General features: G+C 40.1%; 1 protein-coding gene across 1 annotated transcript; it reads right to left on the bottom strand.

The window, feature by feature from the left end:
* Nucleotides 1-6,497: 6,497 nt before the first annotated feature.
* On the bottom strand, nt 6,498-12,395 carry LOC149289722 (sn-1-specific diacylglycerol lipase ABHD11-like). Its single transcript, XM_089490241.1, has 7 exons — nt 12,299-12,395; nt 11,743-11,809; nt 9,085-9,220; nt 8,558-8,731; nt 7,304-7,474; nt 6,863-7,044; nt 6,498-6,636 (listed from the first exon to the last, which is right to left on the bottom strand). The coding sequence occupies exons 1-7, from the start codon at nt 12,393-12,395 to the stop codon at nt 6,498-6,500; spliced, it is 966 nt and encodes a 321-aa protein (XP_089346367.1).
* Nucleotides 12,396-25,713: the final 13,318 nt, after the last annotated feature.

Genomic DNA, 25,713 nt, shown 5'->3' with positions numbered 1-25,713 from the left:
GACTATAGCCTCTTTTAGATTATCACCTCTTGCTCTAACATTTCTCCACATTTGAAATAAACTTCCTTCCTGTACTTTGTTAAAGGTTTATACAGATCAGAAAAGATAAGGCATGTGCAATGTCCTGAGACAAAAGTTTCAAACTGGCGTGTCAAACGAATGTGGAACTTATTACGCCAGGTAATTTAAAAGACTGCGCTTCCAAAAAAGCAAGATTAATAAGTAATTTATAGGTGTTTTGTTACTTACTTGACATGTTTTAGATTCCAGACAGAGAAACGCGCTCAGGAATCCACAGAGCAGCTCAGGCTCAGGAATAGTTAAAGCTGAAGACTGTTATCTACAGGAAGTATAAACCCTCTAAAAAGAAAAAAAGCTAAGGTTTCCCCTGATTGGCTGTTAAATATCTATACACCCAGTGACACGCTATAACTTCATTCTATAGGCAGGGGGCAGCCAACAGGTATAGGTCAACTTCCGTCACTGTTTATAAATGACAACTTCTATATGCCGATGTGTTGGTTGAGCATGAAGAAAGTTGTAGTTGTAAACTGTTTATGCCACAAACAAGCATAGGTATTGTAGCTTAGGTATTGTCTTCCAATATTCATAGATAAGTACATGGACACAATTATGCTGGATAATAATGCCCGTAGCTCTATTAACCCCTTCGTGGCAATAGCTGATTTTTTGTATCCTTTGTGACAATGGCTGTTTTGACATTTCTGCGGTGCTCGTGTTTAGCTGTAATTTTCTTCTTTCCTGTTTACTGAACCCACAGACGTTATATATTGTTTTTTTCAGGGCTTTCTTTAGATGTATCATATAATTTACTATATAAAAAATTGAGACCAAAAAGGACTTTTTCTGACTTTTACTTGAAAAATCTCTTACTCATCTATAAAAACTAATGAAACAACCTATATGTCTTGAGTTTAGAAATACCCAATGTCTGTATGTTTTTTGCTTTTTTCGGCATACTATGGGGCAATAAGTGCAGGTAGCGTTTTGCTATTTCAAAACCATTTTTTGAAATCTGGTAATTCTTCCCCATGTGTGATTCGGAGTATCTTTGAAGCTGGCCAATGCAATTTACTCCATCAAACCATAGATTTTTGAAGACCAGACACCACAGAGTATTTCAAATGCTAGAATTTTAACTCTTTCCATGCACTTATTCTACCACCAGCCTTTGCCAAACTTTGTGGTAGTCATTTTTTTGTGGTTTTTTTCCCACACACATTTGACTTTAGGTATAAATTTACAGGTCCTGGTTTATGTCACACCCCTATATGTGTTCAGCAACATCTCCCGAGTACAGTGATGGGGCATGCGCATTTTCCAATGTTAGACTTGTTGCCCGGAGATTGGCGGGTGAAGCACCGCTTCTCTGGGTCAAGACCCAAATCCTCCGAGTGCAATTCCCCTTTAAATGGGGATATTTCCCGCTGCCGTCGGCAGGAACACCCACGACATCAACGGGAACTCCCCCAACGTCAGCGGGAACGCCGGGAAGAACATGTTTCAGCCTGGCTAATTTGCCCTATAAAACCAAACTAAACCAAAACCCCAGGGTATTTCAAATGCAGTAGTATTTTTTGTGTGTATTTTCCCACATATGTTGTACTTTAGGTATTAATTTACAGCTCATGGTATATGTCACTGTCACACAACACCCAGATATATGTTCAGCAACATCTCCTGAGTACCAATGCATGGGTTTGTAAAGTTGGGGGCTAAAAGGCCAATTTGGGACATTTTACTTTTTGTTGAACTGGAAGGTTCCCCTGATGGTGACATCAGTGGAAAATATTTTTTTTTAATTACTATATTTTTTACTTTTTTTTCTTATTTTTTTTAATTTATTTTACTAATCACATTGGGATTAAAAAGCTAAACTCCATTGACTTGCATGGTTGAATGCAGTACCTATATTCAACCTGCAAGGGGAGCCAGAGTTCTCAGGAGGGTCTGGAGATAGGGTCTGGGTGTTCGGTGTTGCTGAATCCCTTGAAATTGAGGCATTTCAGTGACAACATTGAAGTTTAGGAGGTGACCAATGATTAAAACTAAACACTTTTAAAACGGGCGTCCACCACCATTCAGTGTACCCCCCGGGGAGGGGCCATTGATGCCTATCTCTGTGTTGCTGAATGCCTCGACATTGAGGCATTACAGTAACGCCGTTTGGGTGTAGAAATAACCAAATATTGACAGGCCTATATTGCTACATTAGACAGTGCTACGTAATTGACCATAAAACTTACTTTAGAGTAGACATTGTGGTATTGTACTCTAGTGCTAGCTTATAACCACCTATTTTGGTCTAATGAGGCAGAAAACATGGTAAAAAGTGGTTAGAGATGGGGGTTTGTATTGCACGGCGCATATACTACATCTGGTTTCCCTTAAAAATAATTTTAATGCTTGTCTATAAGGTGTGACTAGTAATTGATTAAGCAACTGCCCTCCAGGCCACCCTAAATATAAACTAAATGGCCATGCGGCCGCATCAGCCACTTCAGTGCGCGGCTGCATGGCCATTTAGTTTACCGCCATGACCATCTTTAATGCGGGGCATAAGCCTGCAGCAACCGCTATTGCAGGGGCCCTGCTGTTGACTGTGCCTTGACTTGGTATGGCCAAGGGGTAGCAGGAACCCAGCAGAGTCAAGTGAATTTAAATCGCGTCACATGACCCTGCGCCGTTCCTGCTTCCCCTCAGTGGAACAAGAGAAGTTGTTCGCACAGAGTGCAAGCAATGCAATGCAGAGGAAAGCAGCGGCCCCTGCGGGATTCTGCGAGGGGCAACGAGAGATCAAGTTCAGGTAAAGGGGTGGGTGTATGAACGAGTATGCATGATTGAGGGAATGAATGAGTATCTGTGAATGAGGGAATAAATAAGTATCTGTAAATGGATGAGTATCTGAATGAGTGAATTAGTTTGTGAATGAGTAAATGAATGATTGTGTGTGTGATAACATTGATGTTTAAGTGGGGGAAAGCATGGCACAGGGAGGCTGTATGAGGCTAGGATATCACATGGAGGCTGTTTGAGGCTAGGATGCCACAGACAGGCTGTATGGGGGCAAAGGTGGGAAGTACTATGCTTCCAATCTGAGCATTGGGCAGATACTGTGGATACAACCAGGGTGACAGGGCTGACATGATACTAAGAGGGGGGGGGCATTAATTCACAAGGGGGTGCTGGCTGGGGCAATACATAAATGAATACTAAAGGGGGGGCTGGGTGGTGGGATAAATATACAACGTGGGGCTAACTAGGGGCAATACACAAGGATATGGTAGCATTAGGGTGACCACATCGGCCATGTTTTCCAGGACACATATAACTTTTACATATTGCTGACCAGCCCAGATAAAATGTTGCCCTGCAGTATGGGGGATGTATAGACTCGTGTTAGAAACCAGCTTGTCAGATATACACTTGCAGCATTTTATCTGTGCTGGCAGCATCAATTCACAAGGGAGGCAGCTGGGGCCATTACATACATACAATTCTAAAGGGATGGCCAGGCTGAGGGCATTAATACACATAGTGATGACTGGGGGGATACACAAGTAGGCAAAAAAACAAAGTGAGGGTTCAATGACAAAGCAATGTGGAAAATACTTTTTTTTTTTTATTGTTGTAGCTTAGCACATCCAGATGTGGGTGTCAGAGCCTGTCCTGGTATGTGTGTGTATGTTTGGTCATCTGTTTTCTGGCACTTTACTTACTGTAGGAATAAATTGAACTATTTAATTTTACTTATCCATAGATAAAACACCCTCCTGAAATAGTAGAGATATTTACTTTATTTCAATCTGCATAGCTTATTAAAAAGGATTAGTGGCTCCAGGCATCCCATTTATGATGGCTTTTTTTTTCAGTGTACCGATATACTCCCAATCTCATCACATTACATCAATATGCTTTAGAAAATCAGGAAAATATGGGCATGGATGGTGGGCTGATTCCGTGACACAATGGGCCACTTTACTAGACTTGCCCCCCAGGCCTTAGGCTGCCAGCCCTCCCCTGGGCTGGAGGCACCTGCCTGCCCCAGTCCAGTGACCTGCTGCTGCTGCTCCCCTGTCTCCTTCCTTACTCTGGAGGATTCTTTAAATTTTCTGGATATTGTGGATATTCAGTCCTGCATAAAAGGAAGCTGCAGGAGGAAGCTTCTGTCTGGGGCTGGGTGTGTCTACCCGCCACTGTATTTTCAGTGCCCTACTACTGCTGTTGCTGGCATTGGCGTATCACATTCCTTCAAGGGATCAATTAATCAAAAAAGTTACAATGTTTGGAGAAATTCAGTCCCATAGCGTGCTGCTATTGCTGGTGGTCGAGTCTGGATCTCTTCCTAAACCTTGAGATGTGTGCTCCTGTAGGTGAAAGGTGAGTCCAGAAGGTGTTGCCCAAATGCAGAAAACCAAACGAATCAATTTTGCTTGCTGTGAAAATAGTAATCCACAGTTTGGAAGCAAGCATAGAGGAAGGTATATATATACGTGTGTGAGTCCGTATATGTATAGCTGCATTAGCGTGAGTGTGCAAGTGTGTTACTATGAGTGTGTTTGTGTATTAGTGTGTCTATTAGTGTTTTATCAAAATGGAACAGCCTCCCATCAAAAGTTGTATTGGCTAATATAGTGACAAAATCAATGACTGATTAAGGTCTTTACATCAGGAAGAAATGGGCAGACTAAATGGGTCAAATGGTTTCTATCTGCAGTAAAATATGTTTCTGTCGCGTCTGCCTACATCAGAGGCACTTACCGTGGAAATTCTTCTGCCCAGAATACAACTATCAAGGGAGAAGCACTCGGTGGGAGTAAACCAGGGCTAAGAGGATCCCAACAGCAAGCAGGTAAGTATCAGTACCGAGTAGATACAGGAAGGTTCGGGTGCCAGCTCAGGACAGGATTTACAACTGGTAACTCAGCAAACCAAGGGTTAAAACGAACAGGATAGTCAAGATAGCTGGATCAGTTCACGTAGTGGGCAGTCAAACAAGTCAAGGGTCCGTACACGAGTCAGGTAGTCAGACAAGCCAAACTGGTACACGTAGAGATCAGGCAGAAGTACAAAAGCACCAGGCAATCGAATATTCAGGCAGGCAAAAGGTCAATAATGCAGGGACCAGGAACACAGGCTACAATACACTGTATAAGGACCCCAACAGGAAGCCAGAGAAGAGCATTTCTGGATTTTTAAATCCGGCGCCAGCTCTAGACCCACCCCCTTACCCTACATCACAGCCACACCTCTAGCCGCGCCCCCCATGGTCCCGCTGCCATACATACTACAGCGAACCGGAAACGGGTAAGTATATGTTTCCCTGCCTGTAGGGGGACCCCCAGAGAGATCAGCGGATGGAAACCCCACGGCAAAGCCCCAGGCACCGGCTGGCAGCTGCCTGCACGTCAGTGACGGGGCTGTGACAGTTTCTATGGGTGTGTGCATTAACGTGAGTGTGTGAGCATGTTGTGTGTGTGTTAGTTTGTAAATGTGTATGTGAATTTGTTGTACTCATGGGTCCGGACCTGCATATCCACAAAGTTGCAGCACTGATCTACAGTATATGACTATAGAAATCTAAAATATTTTGCGACCCCTAATTATTAATTATTGTACATGCTATACGCATATATAAGTTTGCAGGTAATTTGTGGTAACTTGGGTTCTGTGAGTGGGAGCTCTGGCTTCTAAAGGCCTATTGATTTTAATAAGGACTCAAATCAGGAGGCTGTGCTGCCAAATCTGGAAGGTGATCTTACCGTATTTATTTTTATGTACCCATCGGTGACAGAGGCAATATGTTATCAAGAAAAGCATGGGTTATTGATATTTATTGATTTTCATAGCACAATAGCATTTTCGCAGTGCCATACAATGGGTAAACAGGCATAATAATAATAAGGAGAAATCTATTATTATTGTAGAAAGTTACCTATATATATATATATATATTTAGGGGCTCCCTGAGACACTGCTGCTATTTTTTTATAGGGTTTTTAACATACTTTCGCCCACAATTATTTTTCATGTTTCTATGGTTTCAAATGAAACCCCTATTTGTTTTGAAAAAAAACAGACATGTAATTTGTGTGGGTACAACAAACATTGAAAAGGGGAATCTTAGTTAAACCCACATATGGTAAAAATGGCAAAACAGCTCTGGGACTGAGGGGCTAAAGTACGTGTTTTTTTAATTTTTTTGCACAGTTCCAAACAACACCTATGTGTGTTAAACATGTTTAATAAATATAGGTACAAATACTAAAAGTATAAGAATCTTTAACATCTACTGAAATAACTAACTGGCAGAAAAGGTAAATGCATTCATACATTGGTAGAGAAATTCCCCTTATGTCTCTAGTAGTACCATTTTCCCAAAGGCTGTATTTATCTGACTCATGCCGTCACTGTTACGAGTGAGGTGATTCTACAGATCACAATTTGTTCCAAGACGACCATTTGCCATGGTTGAATTAAGGCATCTGCAGAAAGTTACAAATGGCATTGAGGAACTCCTGTGTCTGCTCAGCATGTACCCAGTGTCCAGCACCTTGAATATATTCAACAGTTGAATAAGGAAATAGTCGTTCTATTTCAGGAAAATTCTCTGAGCTGTGGAAGGGAAAAAATCAAAGAGTAAAAAAACCTTAAATTTTAAACATTATTTTATTACTTTTTGGTTCTAACCAGAATGTGAATGTCTGGGATCATAAAACCACTCTCCCCGCAACAGTTACACAGAACAGGCTCATCTAATGACACATATGCATTCAGTATAAAGCCTGTGCTATACAGCCTCAGTACTCATGCATGTTGTGTCTTAGGAGTTTCTACTCACCTGATGTATGGAGAATTCGCTCCTCCCAAGAACAGTGCAGGTCCAGGATATGGATCATGGAAGTCTGGGAAGTCAAGAAGGTCCTGTAGGTGACGAGAGATGGCTTCCAGGTTCACTCTCCATCTGAATTGCTCATTCTCTTGAACTAAGTTAGTGAGCAAGAACTGGCGAACTGCTTGTTCCTGTAGGCAAAGACAAACCTATTAGTTTGCCAAGGTACCACCCCGAAACTCAAAGGAGAAAAAAATGGTACCAATGCACTTTTGGTTTAAATTAAGCAAACAACATTGTGAGTTGCACACAGAACATTACTAATTTAAGTTCAAGCTTCTAGATTAGTCATGGAAGTCTGAGTTGGTGAATTTAAAGTTCCAAGACACAGCTAAATACATAACATATCACCTAAATAGAGCAAAACGTCCACAACTGCACAGTATATACCTTCACGGTAAGACTAAGCTGCTCCTCTGCTAACCTTCGTGCAGTAGAGCGAGGCATCTTCCCTTCCAGACGCACATTCTGCATGGCTTTAATATATTCTGGGAAACCGGACTGTGGAGTAGTAGGAGAGGGGCTGATGTCCACAGATACCAAGCACTCAACCAGCTGAGGCTGTGAGATTGAGAAGAATGCATACAAAAATAGCTTTTTAGAAATACCAATAATAATAAAGAAACCATGCACACTCATGCATACATACACTATATAAACAACATGTTTTGGTGACATTGCATTCTAAATACAGACATTACTATGAAGTTGTTCCCCCCTTTGCAGCTATAACAGCTTCCACTCTTCTGGGTAGATTTTCCACAAGTTTTTGGAGTGTTTCTGTGGGAAGTTTTGCCCATTCATCGAGTAGAGCGTTTGTTCGCAATCTCCATTCCAGTCCATCCCAAAGATGTTTGATGGGGTTGAGGTCAAGTTCTTCCACACCAAACTCATCCAACCATGTCTTTTTGGATCTTGCTTTGACAACCTGGACTCTACTATGTGTCAGAAGCCATCATTACTGCCTTCCTACTGACCTTTCAAGTGTAACAGTGCTTGTCATAAGCTCACTGACATCACTGGGATGAAAAATGTATAAGAGGTCCCCAAAGAGATCTCAAGCATATGACACCAGGAACAGAGCAAAAAAGGAAAAATAAAAAATAAAAATATTTTTTTGAAGTGCCCCTTAGCCCAACAACTGTAGGTACAAAATATATAAAAAAAACACTATCCCCCAAACCCAATATTATTAAACAAATGTGTGATATAGGGTAATATGTAAAGCATAGATGTGGCCCTGTTGAATGTAGAAAAATATGTATGTGGGATATGACTGTAATTAGGAGGTGTTTCTGAACTTGAATTGGGCCATAGTTTAGCTGTGGCACCTATAGTATAGAAGACATTTTATGATTTTAAATAAAAACTTACTTCTCCTGAACAAATGTATTAATGGTGTATTGTTTTTGTAATTTGTGCAGGTTCATCATTATGGAAAAGGGGAATCACGGCTTAACAAACATATGGTGAAAATTACCAAAAAAATCTGGTCGTTGGGTTCTGAAAACTCCTGGGACTTTTAGTCCCAAAACTTTTAGTCCAAAGGGTTTAAATAACAGCATTTCAAGTTCTATCCATCATCTATTTTTACTGTGTCCCTGTCTCTTGTGGCAGCACCATCACATCCTAAGGAACCCTTACCTCCTGCAGTGCCACGGTCATTGCGGTTTTTCCACCCATACTGTGTCCAATAAGAACACAACGGGGAATGCAAAGCTGCTGTAGAATTTGCCGCACATCAGCGCTCATCACAAAGTAGGTGATGTTATCCGTATGTGGACTGCTGCCGTGATTACGGGCATCTAGTGTCACCACCTGTGTAAGAAAACAGATAAGGGACACCATTACATTTAAAGACCTAAGATGCTCTTCCTAATGGTGCATTTAGCTATATATAAAGCCTTCTCTGGACACCAATGCATTTTACTGCTTGCAAATTGGTGCATTCATTCTTTTGCCATTAGAGTTAGAAAATTAGACTTCTGTCTCACTTTCCTATTCCCCTTGGCTGTCTTTACTGAAACATACTTAAGTATGGATGGATTTTAATATGCGTTAAAATACTCGTAAAGCTGTGTCACCTACCCACGCCTCTATTCACAGCCGTAAATTTATCTGTCTTTGTCCATTTGGAAATGTGAACTGATATGGTCATCATTGTAACTCACCTTTCTCCTTGTCTTGCGTACCAAGGCCCGAGCAATAGACTGAAAGTTTAACTTGCTTCCAAACAGACCATGCAATAAGACCAGAGGAGGCTCAGGTGCTGTTCCTTCAAATATGTCATAGGAAAGAGTCACCACCCTGAAGATAGAACAATCAGTGGAGGTCAACAATCTGGACAATAAGCGAAACCAGATACATTATGCAATCAAATTATGGGCACAGAGACCATTCCCCGATATCCATCCATGCAATGTTTTTTATCGCATTAATAAAGCAATGAGATATGATTTTTTTAATTTTTTTTACAAAATGTCTAATTGGCATGATATGTCTTTATTGCAGATGCTACAAACGTCTGCAATAGGGTAGACATCCCTGGTAAAACACGACAAATAACAGAAATTTGGGGGGCTTCTTTCCAGTTTTACGTTGCAGCATTCTTCAAAACTGGAGGTAATTAAAGTTGCCGCAATATTGAGATTAGGACTGAATAAAAGAAAGAAACAGCAGTAGAGTTAAAACACCCACTCTGAGGAACCCCCATTGGGCAAAACGCGTTAGTGGATTACTACCTTAGCTGTACTGGGGACAAGTTAACGAAAACAGATTGCCTCATCTAGTGAAAAAAAAGACATACACGGGCTGACTACCTGTGAAAGGACTGTGCTGACGGTAAAACCGTTACTAAACACAGTGGACAATGTGATTATTTCTTTTGCTTTTTTTCTGCACCGTGACGGAAATGATGATTTACTTATTATATATCTGAAACCACTTGGATCCAAACAGTGTGATAACATTATAATGAGCCATTTCTTACCCTGAATTTATGAGTGCAACTAATAAACAGTTTAGGGCACATTTTTCAACACAATATACACTATGATTTTTGTTTGTCTTTCTTTTTTACATATCTGGAGATTACCATCTGAAATATCAGGTTATTTGCCAGGCCCCATTCAGGCTGCGGAGCTGCTTATCTCTAGGTTCCCCTGTCTCGCTACAGTTCCCCCTTTGCTATAACCCATTCCTGGATTTCCTTGTGCTCTGCCGTTTATTTCTGATACTTTGTTTCAGTCGTGCTCTTAGCTTCAGCTTCTGTTTACTTTATAAGGTGTGCCCCACCATTTGTTATGTTTGTTTCAGTCAGCAGTCTATAGGTATGTCCTTCTCTGTTCTTTGTTTAGATTCAATGTTTAGTTTGAGCTTTAGAAATTCAGTAGGGAGTGTTAAGTGCTAGGACCCACCGAATATTGGAGTACTTTGGCGTAGTGGTAGGCTAAGCATACTATGGCCATAAGATGTGACTGAATATCCAATTGTTATCGTATAGTCCTAGGCTAGTCCTGTATTTATGTGTGTCTGTCTTTTATGTACCTTTGCCCTCTTTTCCCTTAATCATCTGAGGATCTCTTTTCCTCTCTCCTCTGCCCATGTCCCAGTTAAGCTATCCTATCCTTGCTTAAAGGAGAAGCGTCTGAGGATCTCAGCTCCTCACTCCATCCCCTGTGTTCCTTGCCTTGTTCCCTGTCCTCGTGTCATGTACCATGTATGTATGTCTTGTCTGGCTATGTTTCTTGCTCGGTCTCCCTGTTCCTTGCTCTGCCCCCCTTGCTTGCTTCTGTTTCTGCTATTGCTATGTTTAGCTTCCCTACTCCCAGCCTGCAGCATCCTGCTCTTTTCTTTGTAGAGCTATGTCTCATGCCTGCTCCAGGGTGCCTACAGGATATCACCAGGTTCTGTTTAGCTCTGGCAAATATCTGCTGCTATGTCAGGGCCCTGGTATGTGGCTGCACAACTCTAGGTGCTCAACACTCGGGGGAGTGTGGTTGCCCTGCTCCAGGCCCTGTCTAACTCCGCTACTGCGTATTACCTCCTGCATGCGATCATTAGGTGCTCTGGGTCCTTAGTCGTCTGTATGGACCCAGTCTCTGACATTATTATAAATTAATTTTAGTTTTAACATTTTTCTGCATGTGGACAATTGTATCTGTATCCATTTGTATTCTATAAGTGTGTTATGGGGATTTGTACACTAGTTCCTATAGCAGCTGGTCTGTTTCACTGGGCGCTGGGTTCTTGCAATACCTTTTTTACTATATATTGGGGTGTTTGACCGTGACATGTACCAGGTGCTGTAAATTAATACCTAAAGTTAAAAGTACTGCCACAAAGTTTGACAAGGCTGGTAGTAGAATGGAAAGAGTTAAAATATTAGCATTTAAAATACCCTGGGGTGTCTAGCTTTCAAACATACGGCCTGGTGGGGGTAAATTGAACTGACTGGCTTCAAAGATGTCCCAAATAGGACATGGGAGCAGAATTTTCAAAATGTCAAAATTCCAAGTTGTTAAATTGAAATGCGCACATTCCCTGGGGTGTGTAGTTTTCAAACATATATTTGATGGGGTCAATTAAACTGACCAGCTTTAAATATGACAAATAAAGGGTTTTGAAATAGGAATACACTATGTGTACCTATTGCCCTATAACATGAACAAATAAAAACATTAGGTATTTCTCAGGACAAATACTACTCTTTATCTAGCAGTTTTTTATTAGCTTTTCTAGATCAGCTAAATATTTTTCAAATAGAAATCTGAAAGTCTTTTTTTTCCTCAATGAGAAGGGATATATTCTAAAGATCACAAAGTTTGCACCCGATTACACTGGGATGATCCAACTGTGCCGTATAGACAGCTCCGGCACTGTCAATGACCAGCTTGTCTATAAAAGAGTAAGGCGAGGGCAGACATGACATTAAGCAGGTAGGCTAAGGTTTTTCTTGCCCAAACCTTGCTTTAATATCTTCACATCTGGTTTATTGGCTTTCCTAATGACAAATTAAATCTGAAATCCCTGCTTGAATACAGGTGACTATTTAGGATACTACCTCCTACTGGGTAATGGTTTTCATAAGGGGTGTTACTTAATATCATTAGCTAGTCACTACAGTATAATATTTGTTGTGAGCTGCTTTATTTACCTAAAACACCTTAGGGTAAAGCTCGTATAAACTACTAGATTTGCTTTGGTGTCACAGAAGTGTTTTGAGACTTTTATATAACATTACTCTTGCTTTCGTTACAGCAGCAATAGTTCAATACACATAGCCGTCCCAACTTCACGCTAAGACCATGTGGTACCTTGTGGCGTTATAAAAAGGGCGTGGCCAAAGACGCCAATTACGGCTGCACTACGTCACCACGTCCTTACCCGTTGTGGTTTTGTCGATGCGTATAGCTGTGCAATCGCGATGTAGTTGTCGGAAAGTGTCGCCCCAGTAGGCTCGGTGTCCAGGTACGCCGTGCATAGAGTGAGAGCAGCAGAGGGGGCATTCCACAGTCTAAAACGCACGCGTCTCGAAGTCTTTCACCGCGGCTGCAGCCGGCACTTGCCTCTTCGGGGCGGAGCTACGTGGTATACGTGCTTCTGTCAGCCGGTGAAGCTGCACATATTCGCTTGAAATATTTAGTAAGTTTTTATTTCTTCATAAGTCCACACACGCAAATTATTGTTTCGCTTTTGACAATGATACGGCTGCGTATAGTGGCTCCTTCTATTACTATAATGCCCTCACAAAAGATGGCTTCCTTGTGCGCTAGAGTTCTAAGCATAGAGACAGCACAACGGTACTGGTATGTCCGTATTACGTGCAGCATTTTTGTGACGCTAAGCTCTATTATTTAGGTCTCCACTTGTGAGCCAACCCTTGTTTTTACGACAAAGTAAAGCGATCACCAGAAATTTGTGTTATTAATCCCTTACTGACGAGAGATTTTGATGTTGTGTTTATGCAACTGTAATCTGCTGTTTTATAGTTGATTACACAATAAAAACGTTTTACTAATACGATGTGCGCAACTAGGGCAGCTAACGTTAGCGGGACCGTCCACCGACGTCATTGGGCAGTCCTGGCCCTGTCCCACAATTGAAGGCTCTGGGTAGCGGAAGCTCAGTGAGGCTGGGCGTTCAAACGGATTGTGGATCATTTCCCAGTTTAACCATATACAAACACGCATGCTGATGTACAAAATTGCATATGACACGATACAGTACTGCATCATCATAAATACCCCACAATCATTGTGTTATACGTATATTTATACACTGATTGGCCATAACATTATGACTATTGATAGGTGAAGTGAATAACACTGATAATCTTGGTATCATGGCACCTGTCAGAGGCTGGGATATATTCGGCCGCAAGGGAACATTTCGTCCTCAAAGTTGATGTGTTAGAAGCGACTTTGACAAGGGCAAATTGTGATGGCTAGACGACTGGGTCAGAGCATCTCCAAAACTGCAGCTCTTGTGAGGTGTTCCCGGGCTGCAGTGATCAGTACCTGTCAAAAGTGGCCCAAGGAAGGAAAAGCGGTGAACCGGCAACAGGGTGCTCAAATCCAACAGACGGAGGGTTCAATGAGATTTAATTGGTTTCAAAGGGAACGCTTTCCTCTCACTTATTTAGCTGCTTCAAGCAGCCAATCAGTTGCTAGCCATGCCAGACCACAGGAGGGCAGCTGCAGATATGCATCTTTGCACCCATATAAGTCAGTTTATTTCAGTCCTAGTTCATATTAAATTGCTCACAAGGAGAACTGCCAAGGACAGTAAATCGTCTATTTGAAGCAACTGTGATGTCATATTTACCAAACAAAAGATACAATCACCATGACTCCTCTGCTTGAGGTAAAATGTCTCATTATAACCACACCTGCTCCGCTTAGGGGAATAGCCCAGTGTAAGTTTATTTCTTTATGGCTCCGCCAGTCACAGGGCTTTGTGAACCAAAAATACAGGGATGTTCAAGCCAAGATGACATAATCTGGTTACTTGTTTGTGCTTTATTATTGTTATTGGTCTAATAAACTGACACAAATTGTATTTTTTTATCTATTTTCTGGGTTAGTGACAAAACAAACATACAATACATATTGTTTATTTCAGGACCCCACCCTGTTAATACTTCAGAAGCACTGGAGGGCTGGTTCCAAGGTGACAGGTAAAGCTGAGTAGCTACCGGCTCATGCCCCCCTTCCTGAGTAGCATATGCACTAAAGCAAACATGTACTCACGCTAAAACATAGTAACTCTACTACACCTCACACATTTCACACCACTCCTCACATATATTACGCCTATACATTAGCGTTTCCGTTATAGCTGCTCACATGCTGTGAAGGTGGCCACTCTATTACCATGGGGTCACTTAATTTTGCAATAGATGACCCCTCTGAACAACTACTTCCGTGAGTAGGATGGTCAGTTGTCCCCCATCAGGAAGTTAAAAAGTGTAAACAATACTGTTTTCTAGCATGGAACTTGCTTAACTAGATATGTTTGAAAGACGCCATTGACGGTCTAGTTCTTTCAAGATGGTTAAATAATAGCAGCTACCATCTGCTGGCTGTAAGGCTAATACACTACTGAGACGCAAATTAATAGTTAATTGGATGAAGCACTGTTGGCCAGTGGCCCACAAGTCATTTGCCCGTGACAGGTGGCCAGTCCAGGATGTCACACACATATAAAAAGACTGTAAATGGACTGTATGCTGTGCTTGCTTAGTACACAAAGATGTGCTCAAACCAGATAAACATCAAAAAGAAACTGACAAACTGGAGCCAGGCTGTTCTGATAACCAAGACCATCAGATGTCATAGGAACATGATGCTTTGTGTATTTGTCTTTATTAAAGGGAACTGTCACATCTTCCATTAATAATGAAACAACCCATTGCAGAAAACCATAAATCACTTGGGTAAGTGTTACTTTTTGGAGTGTTCTGTTTTTTAAGTCACTCACATTTATATTTTCCAACTCTGATATTACATCTTTTTCTCATGATCCCTCATGCATGGAGAATGGATCAGAATGAACTGCCCGCTCTGTATTGTTTTAGCGCGCTGCGCATGGGAATCTGGTACATGGAGTTCCAGCTGACCGCTCCAGATAGGCTAGTTTGTGGCATTGGCAGCCTTGCTCAGAAATACATTCTCGACAGGATAATGGTAACAAAAATGAATTTACCTTGTCCTTCAAAACAGAGCTTTTAAAGATATTTACCTTATTTTTACTCTTTCCATTAATGGTACACAGTCCCACACAGCTAGAGCATTGGGATCATCAGAATGATCATAGCTTGCAGTAGATAAGTACAGAGAAGTAAATCAATGGGGCATTAGAGGAAGCTAGTGTCAGGAAAATCAAGTCAAATCCTACTTGATTGTTACGGATAATGGGCCAACAATGTCCAATGAATGTGTTCCTGTGCAATGTTCAGTTGTGGCTCATAGTAAAACAGGGCAATACCAACAGCCAAAGTTGACCCATGAATAAACAATAGACTTGTACATTTGAATTTGTTTGAATTGCAAAGTTACAGAATTTTGGTAAATTCTGCAATTTGTACAAAGCCACAAAAATGAGGCCAGACCCCCCCCCCCCACACACACACGCAAATCAGATCAAAATGAAGCAAAAATCTCCATCCGAAATATGTGGGCCCACATTCACACACATTTTCTCACACACTCTAAATGTTTCCCTACCTTCTCTGCCAACCACTTTTGCTATTACTTTGTGCATCTTCATATTTTACTTTCTCACTTCTCTTCTCTCTTCCATCTTCAATCGGCTATCTTCAGTGTACTGTCTTCATCCACATCTCCGAGGACATAACCCCATGAGAACTTCTGCCAAAATGGTGAAATCCTCTTTCTCATCCGCCAATCGGTGGAGAGGATGTCGATAAAAGGGCTGTCATTTTGCTCTAAGTTGAACTCAGCAGATAGAAGAGAAGGGAAAAGATGCGGAAGTGGTCAGCAAAGAAGATAGGAAAACATTTAGAGTGAGTGAGAGTGAACGTGGGCACCGGTTGTGTTGCCTAAAAACGAATGGGCCTAAAACAAACCGTAAAATGTATCTGAAACTTTTTGGCCCATTTGCACATTTCTAATAAACAATGAAACATTGTCATGTTTTAACGGAAACCTGCTGCCTCCATTACTACATAACTTTCTAAAAGGTGAAAAAAAAAGATTCTAGCTAAACAATGAAAACATTCAGAGGCCCTTCATTGGCAGAAGTCCACTCTATGGTACGTTTTTTTCGCACAATAAAACATATTTCTCACAGGACTGCCCCACTCGCCCGGTTCTGCAATTTGTGTTCTGCAATTGATGGCTAAAAACGAATGCATTGTAGCAACCAGTTATATTGCTGGCAATATTATATTTAACCAAATCTCGACCGGGTCGGCATGTTGAAAGATTATACTGATGTATCTTTACCTCTGTTGCAAGGCTAAGAGCGGGTATTTTTATTTGTTCTGTAAAACCAATGCTGAAAACAATAACCACTCTGATACTGAGTCATAATAAACGGCTAAATAAATTATGTTGCGTTATTGAAAACTTTCACTGTAAGATTCAAAGGTAACCCAGATGAGTATCACGTCATTAGATTGGCATAGGGCTTATTTAGATTGGGTTGTAGGAGTATCTCTGCCTTGTAAGATGCCAACCCTGTTGGGTTTCACCTGTGAAAAGGGTTGAGTTGGCACCTCGTTATACATATTTATACAGGTATATTTACATAAATAATGCCGAATCATTATTACAGCTTTCGTGATTATTGACTACCAACAATTCTTTTACATTTTTATCATGATAAAGTTGTTAGTTGCAAGATATGTCCACAAGGAGGCACTGTTGGCATTAATATAAAATGTGTCACTGCTTATGAAGGTCTATTTTTTTTCCATGTGGCTAAGGAATCCAAAAGTGTTCATAGCATGTTCTGTGTTTTAAGAATGTTTACGCCTAAGCATAGGCATGCAAGATCTATGTATACAGTAGACATCCATAAAACACAGGGCATGCTATGGACATATCTATCATAGGTGCTAACAGTCATGAAGCCTGACATGTAGCCTTATGTCTCAGCTGTCTGACACGGCACTGCAAATAAAAAAAAGGAGCAGAGGCATGATATCCCATTGGTACAATATGAGTTGGTAGCCGTATATATATATTTAATTATCATATATATTCTGGATGATACTAACCAAATCGCTCTTAGGCATTATCTCACAATTCTTAGGCATTATCGCAGCCCGCAGTCTGTGTTAGAAGTTTAACTGACACTGAAAGGCACAGAATCCCAATTATAATATGAATTTCAATATGATATAGAAGAAAAAAATGGCTAAAGAGAAAACTAGATGACCCTAATACAGATGTTGGAAGGTTTTGGACTTCCAAATTGAGAGAATTCCTATAATTATAAGCTTTTTTTATTTTTAATGAAAACATGCAACTGGGATTGTACTATACAATATTTCATAATCCAATCTAAAAAAAATAAATTAAAAAAATCCTGTTTATTTTTCCCTGGTAATTGGTAAATTGTATGTATTCACTATGGTGCCTGTTCACTTTCTGTATATTTATTATTCATTTTTTAACACACAGTTGTTTAGTGACAAGAAAATTATATATATATATATATTTTTATATTTATTAGATTCAAAATCTTCACTATAATTCACAAGATCCCCCTTCTAGCACCCACTGATTCCTTAAGGAACTGCATATTAAAGTATTTTGTGAGTATTTAAATACGCGTTCTTTAAAACAGAAAATAAAAAATAAAAGACTTATATGAGGTAGAAGCTGCAGCCCTCCAGCTGCCCTCCTCCTCCATGGTTTGAGGATTCTTGCCATTAATTGGCAAATGTGTTTGGACAAACTAGGAGATGGGGAAAGGGACAAATGAGGGGATTCTGCAGAACAAGTACCTTTCCCAGTTGTGAAAATAACTATTTTCTAAATATTATGCCCTTTTCTATAAAATACTGATAAATTACATTATTGTTAAAAAAACAAAAGTGTCAAATGTTAACAGATTTAACAAAGTTCATACCAAAATGTATTGTTTCATAGGAGTGCATCAATAAAATAATTACACAACTTTATGTATTGCTGCTGTTCATATTTTCCAGAGATGTTATTACTGTTTCCCAGTTAGAGTCAGGACATCTAGCACCAGGAGAAATCAAGTTTGTCTTACTTGGCATTATATTAATGCTTGGAAATGTGTGTCAGGTTCAGGCCACTAGTGATTATTGGTCTACAAATAATATAAATTCTACTTGTTGTTTCTGACAATACTTTATGGGGGTTGCTGTTGTGTTCGTAGTGGATGTCCACATTTAATTTTTTAATCTTTTGTGGCATTTTGCAGAATGGGTGCTAAAAGTATTTGCTCTTTGTTGTGTTGTTCTTGAATCCTTGTACATACTATTTATGGAACACAAAAAAGGTGCAACAGAATGGTTTGGATCCGTAGATTCAAAAAGGAGACAGGAAACTCAGTAGAAGTTTCATATTCCTGAGTAGGTCCAAATAATAACTTTTTGATGGAGAAAATCTATTGGTACATATAGATAAAAATGTGCTAACCCAAACCTTATCTTGGGTTGAAAGATAAGGGTTGAGAAACACTATCAACAGTTGTTTTGTGGGTATCAGCAGTGTTCAAAAGACACATACAATTTTTTTCCATTGAAGGTGACGATCCTCAAGATAAAACGTTAAGTGTAAAGCAAGGTTCAAAACCCAAGCAGCAAAGAAAGAGAAGGATTGAATGAAACTATGTGGGAAAGAATTATAAGACGGAGCCCAAGGTAAATATGCCAAATATGAACCCTTGCTGTATGGCTGTGTACACCCATGGTAATGTTGGGAGTGTAAAGTTGCCCATTCAGGCTTGCTTGTCCAGAAAGAAAATCATGGACTGTTCTTATGGTTTGACTTAGTCTGTCAGGTCTCGTCTTGTCAGACCTCTTGAAGATATGTATTGTATTAAGCGCTGCGTAAATTGTTGGCGCTATATAAAAAAAAGAATAATAATAATGGGTCTAATCCAATATTCTATTCTTATGGAGATGTTTGTCCAAAATAGTTGCAAATAATTATAAAAATGTTTAAAATGCTGAGCCCAGGGTCTGTTCTTTACATTATGAGCGCTTTCTGCGCATGGGCTAGAGGGTTCTTTTTAGATCTCCTGGAACTGTTGTGTGAACCAGCACTGTAGCTGGCTGGCAGTGAGTATAGCGCATGAACTTACTGGCAAGCTGGAGATGTGTTCAGCCCAATATATTTGTGGCAAACCGGCTGACGGAGAAAGGGAACATGGGGGGGGGGGATTCTGAGGCATCCCTCCATGCATTTACAATGTGAAAAAAAAAAAAAAATTAAGGGGAGTTTTTTTCTAACCAGCAGAGGGTTAATATTCAGGTTTCTTCGAAACTAGAGCATTCTTGTTAACATGCGTCATCACAAAACATACAAACATTCTTCCCATCTACTCTATGCATTTTTTCCTACTATAAAGACTCAAAACGTATCTGGTCCTTGGTCTTGACTCAGATTAGCCTTATGCCTATCACCTGCATGTTTCAATGTCGCAGTTCTTTTATAGGCAGTCAATAAACCAGTGATGGTGTTGTGTTAGACATGCTCACTCCCCCTCCTATTAAGCAATGTATTGGGGTGACAGATTAAGGTGAAGTAACCATGCCAAATGCATTGTGCTGAATTACACTGCTGAATGTACTGTTTGTTTAAAATTTAAATAGCGTCCTTGTTACATGATATAACTGCATGATAATGTGTTTCCTAGAGATTGCCATGACATGAGCTAAAGCAAATTCACCATAAAATGAAAGGTTTATGAAAGGCATGCAAAGCAGAATTGTCTAAAACAAAGAACTATCTCAATAAAAGGTCATGAAACGTCAGCACCTGAGTACTTTCCTTGTTGCACAGCCCGGGGTGACTGTCCCACTTCCCTATTGACCCTGCATGGGGTATATAACCAAATTAGGCTGAGAGATACCGTATTCCCTTTTTTTCCACCTTCACTCCCCTCTGTGTCCATTGTGCTACTCAGACCTTTTGTGTGTCACTCCTTTTCCAGCCTCACACCTTTATTTATTTCTACTTCTCAATCCTCATAATTTTGTAAACTTTCCTAAACAACCCAACTACTTCATTCTGGCTTAAAATGGAGTATGGCCCAGGAGTATGGAGTGGCATGTCTGCCATTGGCTAAATTCCATGAAAACCAGTGGGCTGTAGTACCTTCTCTGGCCTTCCTAGGGGCACCGTGTCCAACGTATTTTGTTTGAAAAAGCAGATCCAGAAGGACTATGATAAGGAAAAAAAAAAGTTTCATTATCATAGTCCTGGATCTGTACTTTTCAAATTTTACATCCCTTTACAATACAAGACTCACCATATGGACAATTAGAGGTTATGGTGTGAGGACAATCATCATTCGTTTACCACGATGACAATACAGTTAAACCGAGTGGTTCCTGAATGTCTGAGTGAGCGTTCTAAGCTTATTCAAGTTTTTTTTTCTCCCTCAGATAATTAACAATACAAAATGTGTTTTACGGAACAACGTATACCATTGTCCGTTTTGGTTGTGGGTCATAGACACCTTTCTTTGATCTCTATTACTGCTATACAATACAACATGGTGGAAACGAGCTGCCACACAGACCAAACCGAAACAGAAGCTGCGAAATACACACCTTTCCTTTAATTACTAATTCCGCCAATATTGTGGGTTGCTGATACTGTTTTTCTCTTCCGGTTTCTACCGGTATACATTGCCACCTGTCCACCTAAAGCACATAAGGGATATGATTTATGAAGCTGTTGTACGTCCGATATACTTTGTTGACCAAAAGAGAAAGAAGAGGTTAACCCTCTGTGTTTTCCCCCCTCCCCTCTTGCACCTGCTGAAGTATCGGTCACGTGATATGACAGTTTCACCTGGCTACACAGCGAGGATCATAATCCAGAGGGACTCTTGGCAAGACGGAGAAGATGGGGGAGGGTGGTCACACTTTGCAATTACACAAAACAGAAAGAGCCGAGACAAAGGGGCATGCTGGGAATTTAGTTGAGAAACTATAATCAGTAAGTGAACCCACAGTTAATGATATTTTGGAATATATTTTTAGATTATATATACAAAAAGAAGTTACTACTTATGTAGATTAAAGTAAATTTCTTTCTAAGTGAGTCATTTATTCGTGAAATAAACACTACTCGTGGAGTCATACTTTATAATCAGCATTTTTTTCTCTACAGCAGGAAACAGTTTAGAATAGGGTGACTACCGTTTCCTCGTAATCCGTGGCAGTTATTGAAAATATAAGATGTCGGCAGCCTAAAACTGATATACTTGGTTCTGTGGAGGACGGTAAAAATGAGGATTAATAGGCGCCACTGCACAAGGGCCATGACATGTCCAGTAAGTGTTGCTCTTTCTTTTGTGATGCCGTACCTCGCCCCACGCAGAAGATGCAAATAAGCAGGATGTCTACGTAAGTTTATCCGTTAGTATCCTGGAAACCCTGCTAATGCTCCTGTCAAACAAGTCATGGCTCACTGTTCTTATAGTAAATCAGCTTTGGAAAGGAGTCTTACGGGGCTCAATTGAATGGCCATCTAAACCTTAATTGGTCTTAATGGTGGTTGAACATGAATGGTTTATGATTTAACTCGGGGCGTGGATTGTAAGTTCAAAAAAAGCAATAGAAAACAATATGTATATAGGTTGAACTTGATGGACTTTGGTCTTTTTTCAACCTTATGAACTATGTTACTATGTTTATTAAGCAATTCAATGGGGTGCACAGGATGCATACTAGAATTCACAAGACGCATCCTCGCAAATGTAATACACAGTTGAAAGCTGAAAGTCGCACACCAGAGTCAAAATGTTTCATTTGCATGAAATCATTGAGTTTTGTTTCTTGCATTGAGTTTAGAAACTTGTGCCTACTGATTGGACCATTCCATTAGTTAAGACTACTTTTCAAAGTTAGCATTTTATGTACAAAAACAACCGCGTTAATGGGACCTTCCTACACAGAGTTTGGGAGCAGCAGAACGTGTAGGGTATATATATATATTTTTACTATCTACACGTGAAGGTGGTTTTTTTTGTTTTCTATTACACATAGAGTGGGTAAAGATTAATGCACAGGTTCAGTGGTCTTAACTGCAAAAAGGAACTCCTGTCGAATAGATGAAGTGCATATTAATATAATTTCAGGGATCAATTAATATATTTTAGGGAAACCTTTTACTTAGCAATTGTGTTAACAGATATGATTTGTAAGACTGTGGAAGTAATGATATAGATACCGTATCTATAGATAGAGAAAAGCAAGTTCGCAAAAAGAAAAATTGAACAGAAACGAGGCAGAAAATATTGTGAAAGTCTGTGTGGCTTAGTGGTGAATCAGGAATAAAAAAGGTCACTTTAAGGGCAAAACTAGGCCATTATTTCAGGAACTGTAAATAAAATTATGGTGGTAGGGGATTTTTACCAACCAATAGAATAATAAATATATATATTTTATGACTGTAACTACATTTTGAACATAAATGCCCATGTTTGCTTTATTGTCCATCTCCCCCTGCTACATGGCCGTACCTGGGAACTTTCTGCCTCCGGCCACCCAGAGCCGCTCTTGCGGGATGCAGGTAGGAGGTCTCATGGTTGTCGGTGGGCGGTCCCGCTGACATAGCAGGGGGCGCGTTATTTTTAATGGGGAAGTGGGCGGGTGTGGGGCATTCAGCAACGCCACTCCCGCAACTAATTTTCTCCTTAGTGACCCAGAGAAGCAGCTCTTCACCTGGAGTCTCTGGGCAAAACCCTGAGAGTTCCCCTGTATGTACATGGTCAGCTATTCCCTGAGATACACTGCTTGGTTACTTATCCTGAATTAGCTAGAACCAGATCTCTGCACACGCGTGCACACCACAGCTCTTCAGCAGTGTCCATACCTAATGATCAGTGGTGTCCAATACCCGTAAAAACTATAGGCTGCAGTTCCAGACATCAATCGTGCTTCATAATAAAAAATGATTATCAAGCAAGATGCCAGGCGTATAAACAAAAATAGCAATGTCACATCTGGGCTGCGGACCATCAGTTGGAAATATATGGATTCTAACCAAGGAAATTTGTGGACAGGATATAAATGTAGTTACAATATATGTTTTTTACTTAAATATTTTCCTTTGCAGAGTATGCTTATAAGCACAAGCAAAGTAGAAAGTGTGCTTTGCTGTAAACAATTGACAAAAGTTAATTGCCACTGGTTTTAGTAACTGAACTAACATGTTTCACTCCTAGTAGCACCTCAAGACCTTTGTTCTGCAATAAATAACACAAATTGCAGTTACACCTCTATAACTGCCCCTCCCCGCATTCTGAATTCAAATTTAGCTTTTCTTGACAAGCAAAATAAAAAGTTGTTCAGTAGTCATTTACCGACCCTTTTAACTACGTTGAGTTTACTGTTACAGACTCCATGTAATGCAGTTCCTTAGTCTCGTCTTGACGTTGACATTGTTTGCTGCGGGGTGGTTCCTAGGGACAAAAGACCCTAACAGAAGAAACTTGAGTCCACCTTAGTTCCCAGAGCCAGGGAGCAAATGAGTTGTTGGTTAACCCTTAATTGTACTACTCATTCTGTAGTAAGCTTTAATCTAGATTACACATCTACTTTTCTTCCATAAGGATAGTTGGAAAATAAAAAATATGATTTATTTGGTTATTCTTTTCCATAGTCTTGAAGAAGAAGAAGCAAAGATGTCAAGAATTTGCTCTTGGCAGAAGTCATCTGAGTGGGGGAGAAATACGGTGTAAGATTATACACAGTTGTTTTCCAAGAGCTGGAAAGAGTTGTAGAAAATATTTGTTTTCACATGTTTGTGTGTTTTCATGTTTTAAGATTCATACTCTGCTTTATAAAACATTACAAAACAATATTTCTGGTACTGTTACGTATCCACTCCCTTCGCAGAAATAATTCTTTAATTGTGCAAAGTTTTCTCATTAATATTTTTTCTTGCACTGATATATTGTTGGGACTGATGTTAGCACTTAATAAATAAAGGTTGCTAAATAATAACATAAATAATAATATAAAAATGTTCTAAAAAGGTTATGTGTTGCATTAAACAAGATAATAACAAAACAACACAGGTCGACCATGCCCAGACCAGGAAGTCCAGGGGAGCAGCAATTCTTCCGGTGCATAAATGGGGCAGATCACCTTGGCTTCCTTCTGTGTCGGTGTCGGGACTCCATTGGCTCGTTGAGAAGATCAGAGATCTCTTTCGTAGGGGGTGCACTGCCCTCAGTCAGGCCTGGGGCAACACTGCAAAATATACCGCTGCTTGCTAAAGTTTATTTGCTTAACTTGCTATAGAGCTTAATGTTTTGTCAAAGTGTAATAGCACCCAAATAAAGTGTTTTTATTAATAGTAGACCCAATGCCTTGGACCACTTAAGGTTTACCAATGATTCTCATGGTTCCCCCAATAACAAAGGGTCAATGGGCAGTTTCTCATGGTCTGGCGCTGACTTCTTTGTGTTTTATTTTGATTTAACTGAGCATCTCACTTAAATACTCATTTAATTCAGAAGATCTTTACTACATGACATGGGCCTCTGTCATAATGGTTGGCACAATCAACAAGCCACTACAATATTTTCTTTGTAATGGGCTGTTAAATAGTTGATACGTGAAACAGCGTCTGGATCAGCTCGTAAAGTGCTCAGATATGGCAACATTGCCCTTTAAAGCAGAACCTACTGCTTGCCATCAACGTATCCCTTCCATTCCTCATCTTTCACAGCAAACACCTAAGCGATTGTAGGAGGAAATGATAAAGCTAATGGGCTAATGCAAACACATTGCTTTGTACACAAAAGACTCTGCCAACTAGTTAACCTGGAGTGCCTGTCTGTTGGCATTTTGCAGATCCATTCAAGACAAAGAATAAAATAGTAAACCTTGTATGATGTTGTCAAACAGAAGGCTGGTAAAAGAATCACTATTATGTTCTTTAATTTTCCTTAGCCTTACTGAACAAATATAAAGTGCTTTGAGTAGAATATAATTGCATCCAGTATGTAAATATTTTATTAAAATCCATGATCTTACCTGGGAATTTCCCTGGGTAGGCTACACATTGTGGAAGAATTGCTTTTGTGTAGGGAGATGGCTAGCCAAAGAAGAAACTGACCCTGAGATCCCTGGGAAGCAGGGCTTTGTCTGGAGACTCCAGGTCAAACTTGGAGAGTTCCCAGGTGTGGGCATGATACTTATCCAGTCTAAACTGCAGTTTTTTAAGGCTCACCAATGTGATTTCATGCTGATTCCTCCATGTTAAGCACCCCTGCTCTGCTTTTGTTTTAATAAATAATTGTCATTTGTGTTTTTTATTTTTGTCTTACTGACCTACACCAAGGAGCATGGTTAAGTCAAAGTCCATAGGAAAAATTTCCATATTACATTCTGTAATATGTACATTGCAGTTGACAATGAAAGTTTATAGGCTGTTACCTGTTTTTAATGACAGATTCCAATCCAACCACCGCCATTAACCTCATAATAGTAATCATAAAAAAACACTTATCTCTTACAGTAACTCCCTTTTATCTCTTGATTTCTGCCCCGTTTGAAAGATGCAAACCTATCAGCCATTTCGGTTAATATATTCTGATCAATAGAGACTGTG

The sequence above is a fragment of the Sceloporus occidentalis genome, unplaced genomic scaffold (genome assembly GCF_023333645.1).
Source record: "Sceloporus occidentalis isolate IW3139 unplaced genomic scaffold, rSceOcc1.0.p SCAF_43, whole genome shotgun sequence".
NCBI lineage: Eukaryota > Metazoa > Chordata > Lepidosauria > Squamata > Phrynosomatidae > Sceloporus > Sceloporus occidentalis.
Note: the sequence above shows the minus strand (reverse complement) of the source record. Positions and strands in the feature narration are given on the sequence as shown.

Bases quoted from the DNA above. Each gene is read 5' to 3' on its own strand.
- LOC149289722 (XM_089490241.1), bottom strand. From the start codon at position 12,395: ATGCACGGCGTACCTGGACACCGAGCCTACTGGGGCGACACTTTCCGA. The intron at 7,045-7,303 runs GTATATACTGTG...CTTTGCCTACAG, and splicing joins AGCTTAGTCTTACCGTGAAG to GAACAAGCAGTTCGCCAGTT. The intron at 6,637-6,862 runs GTGAGTAGAAAC...TCCCTTCCACAG, and splicing joins GCGAATTCTCCATACATCAG to CTCAGAGAATTTTCCTGAAA.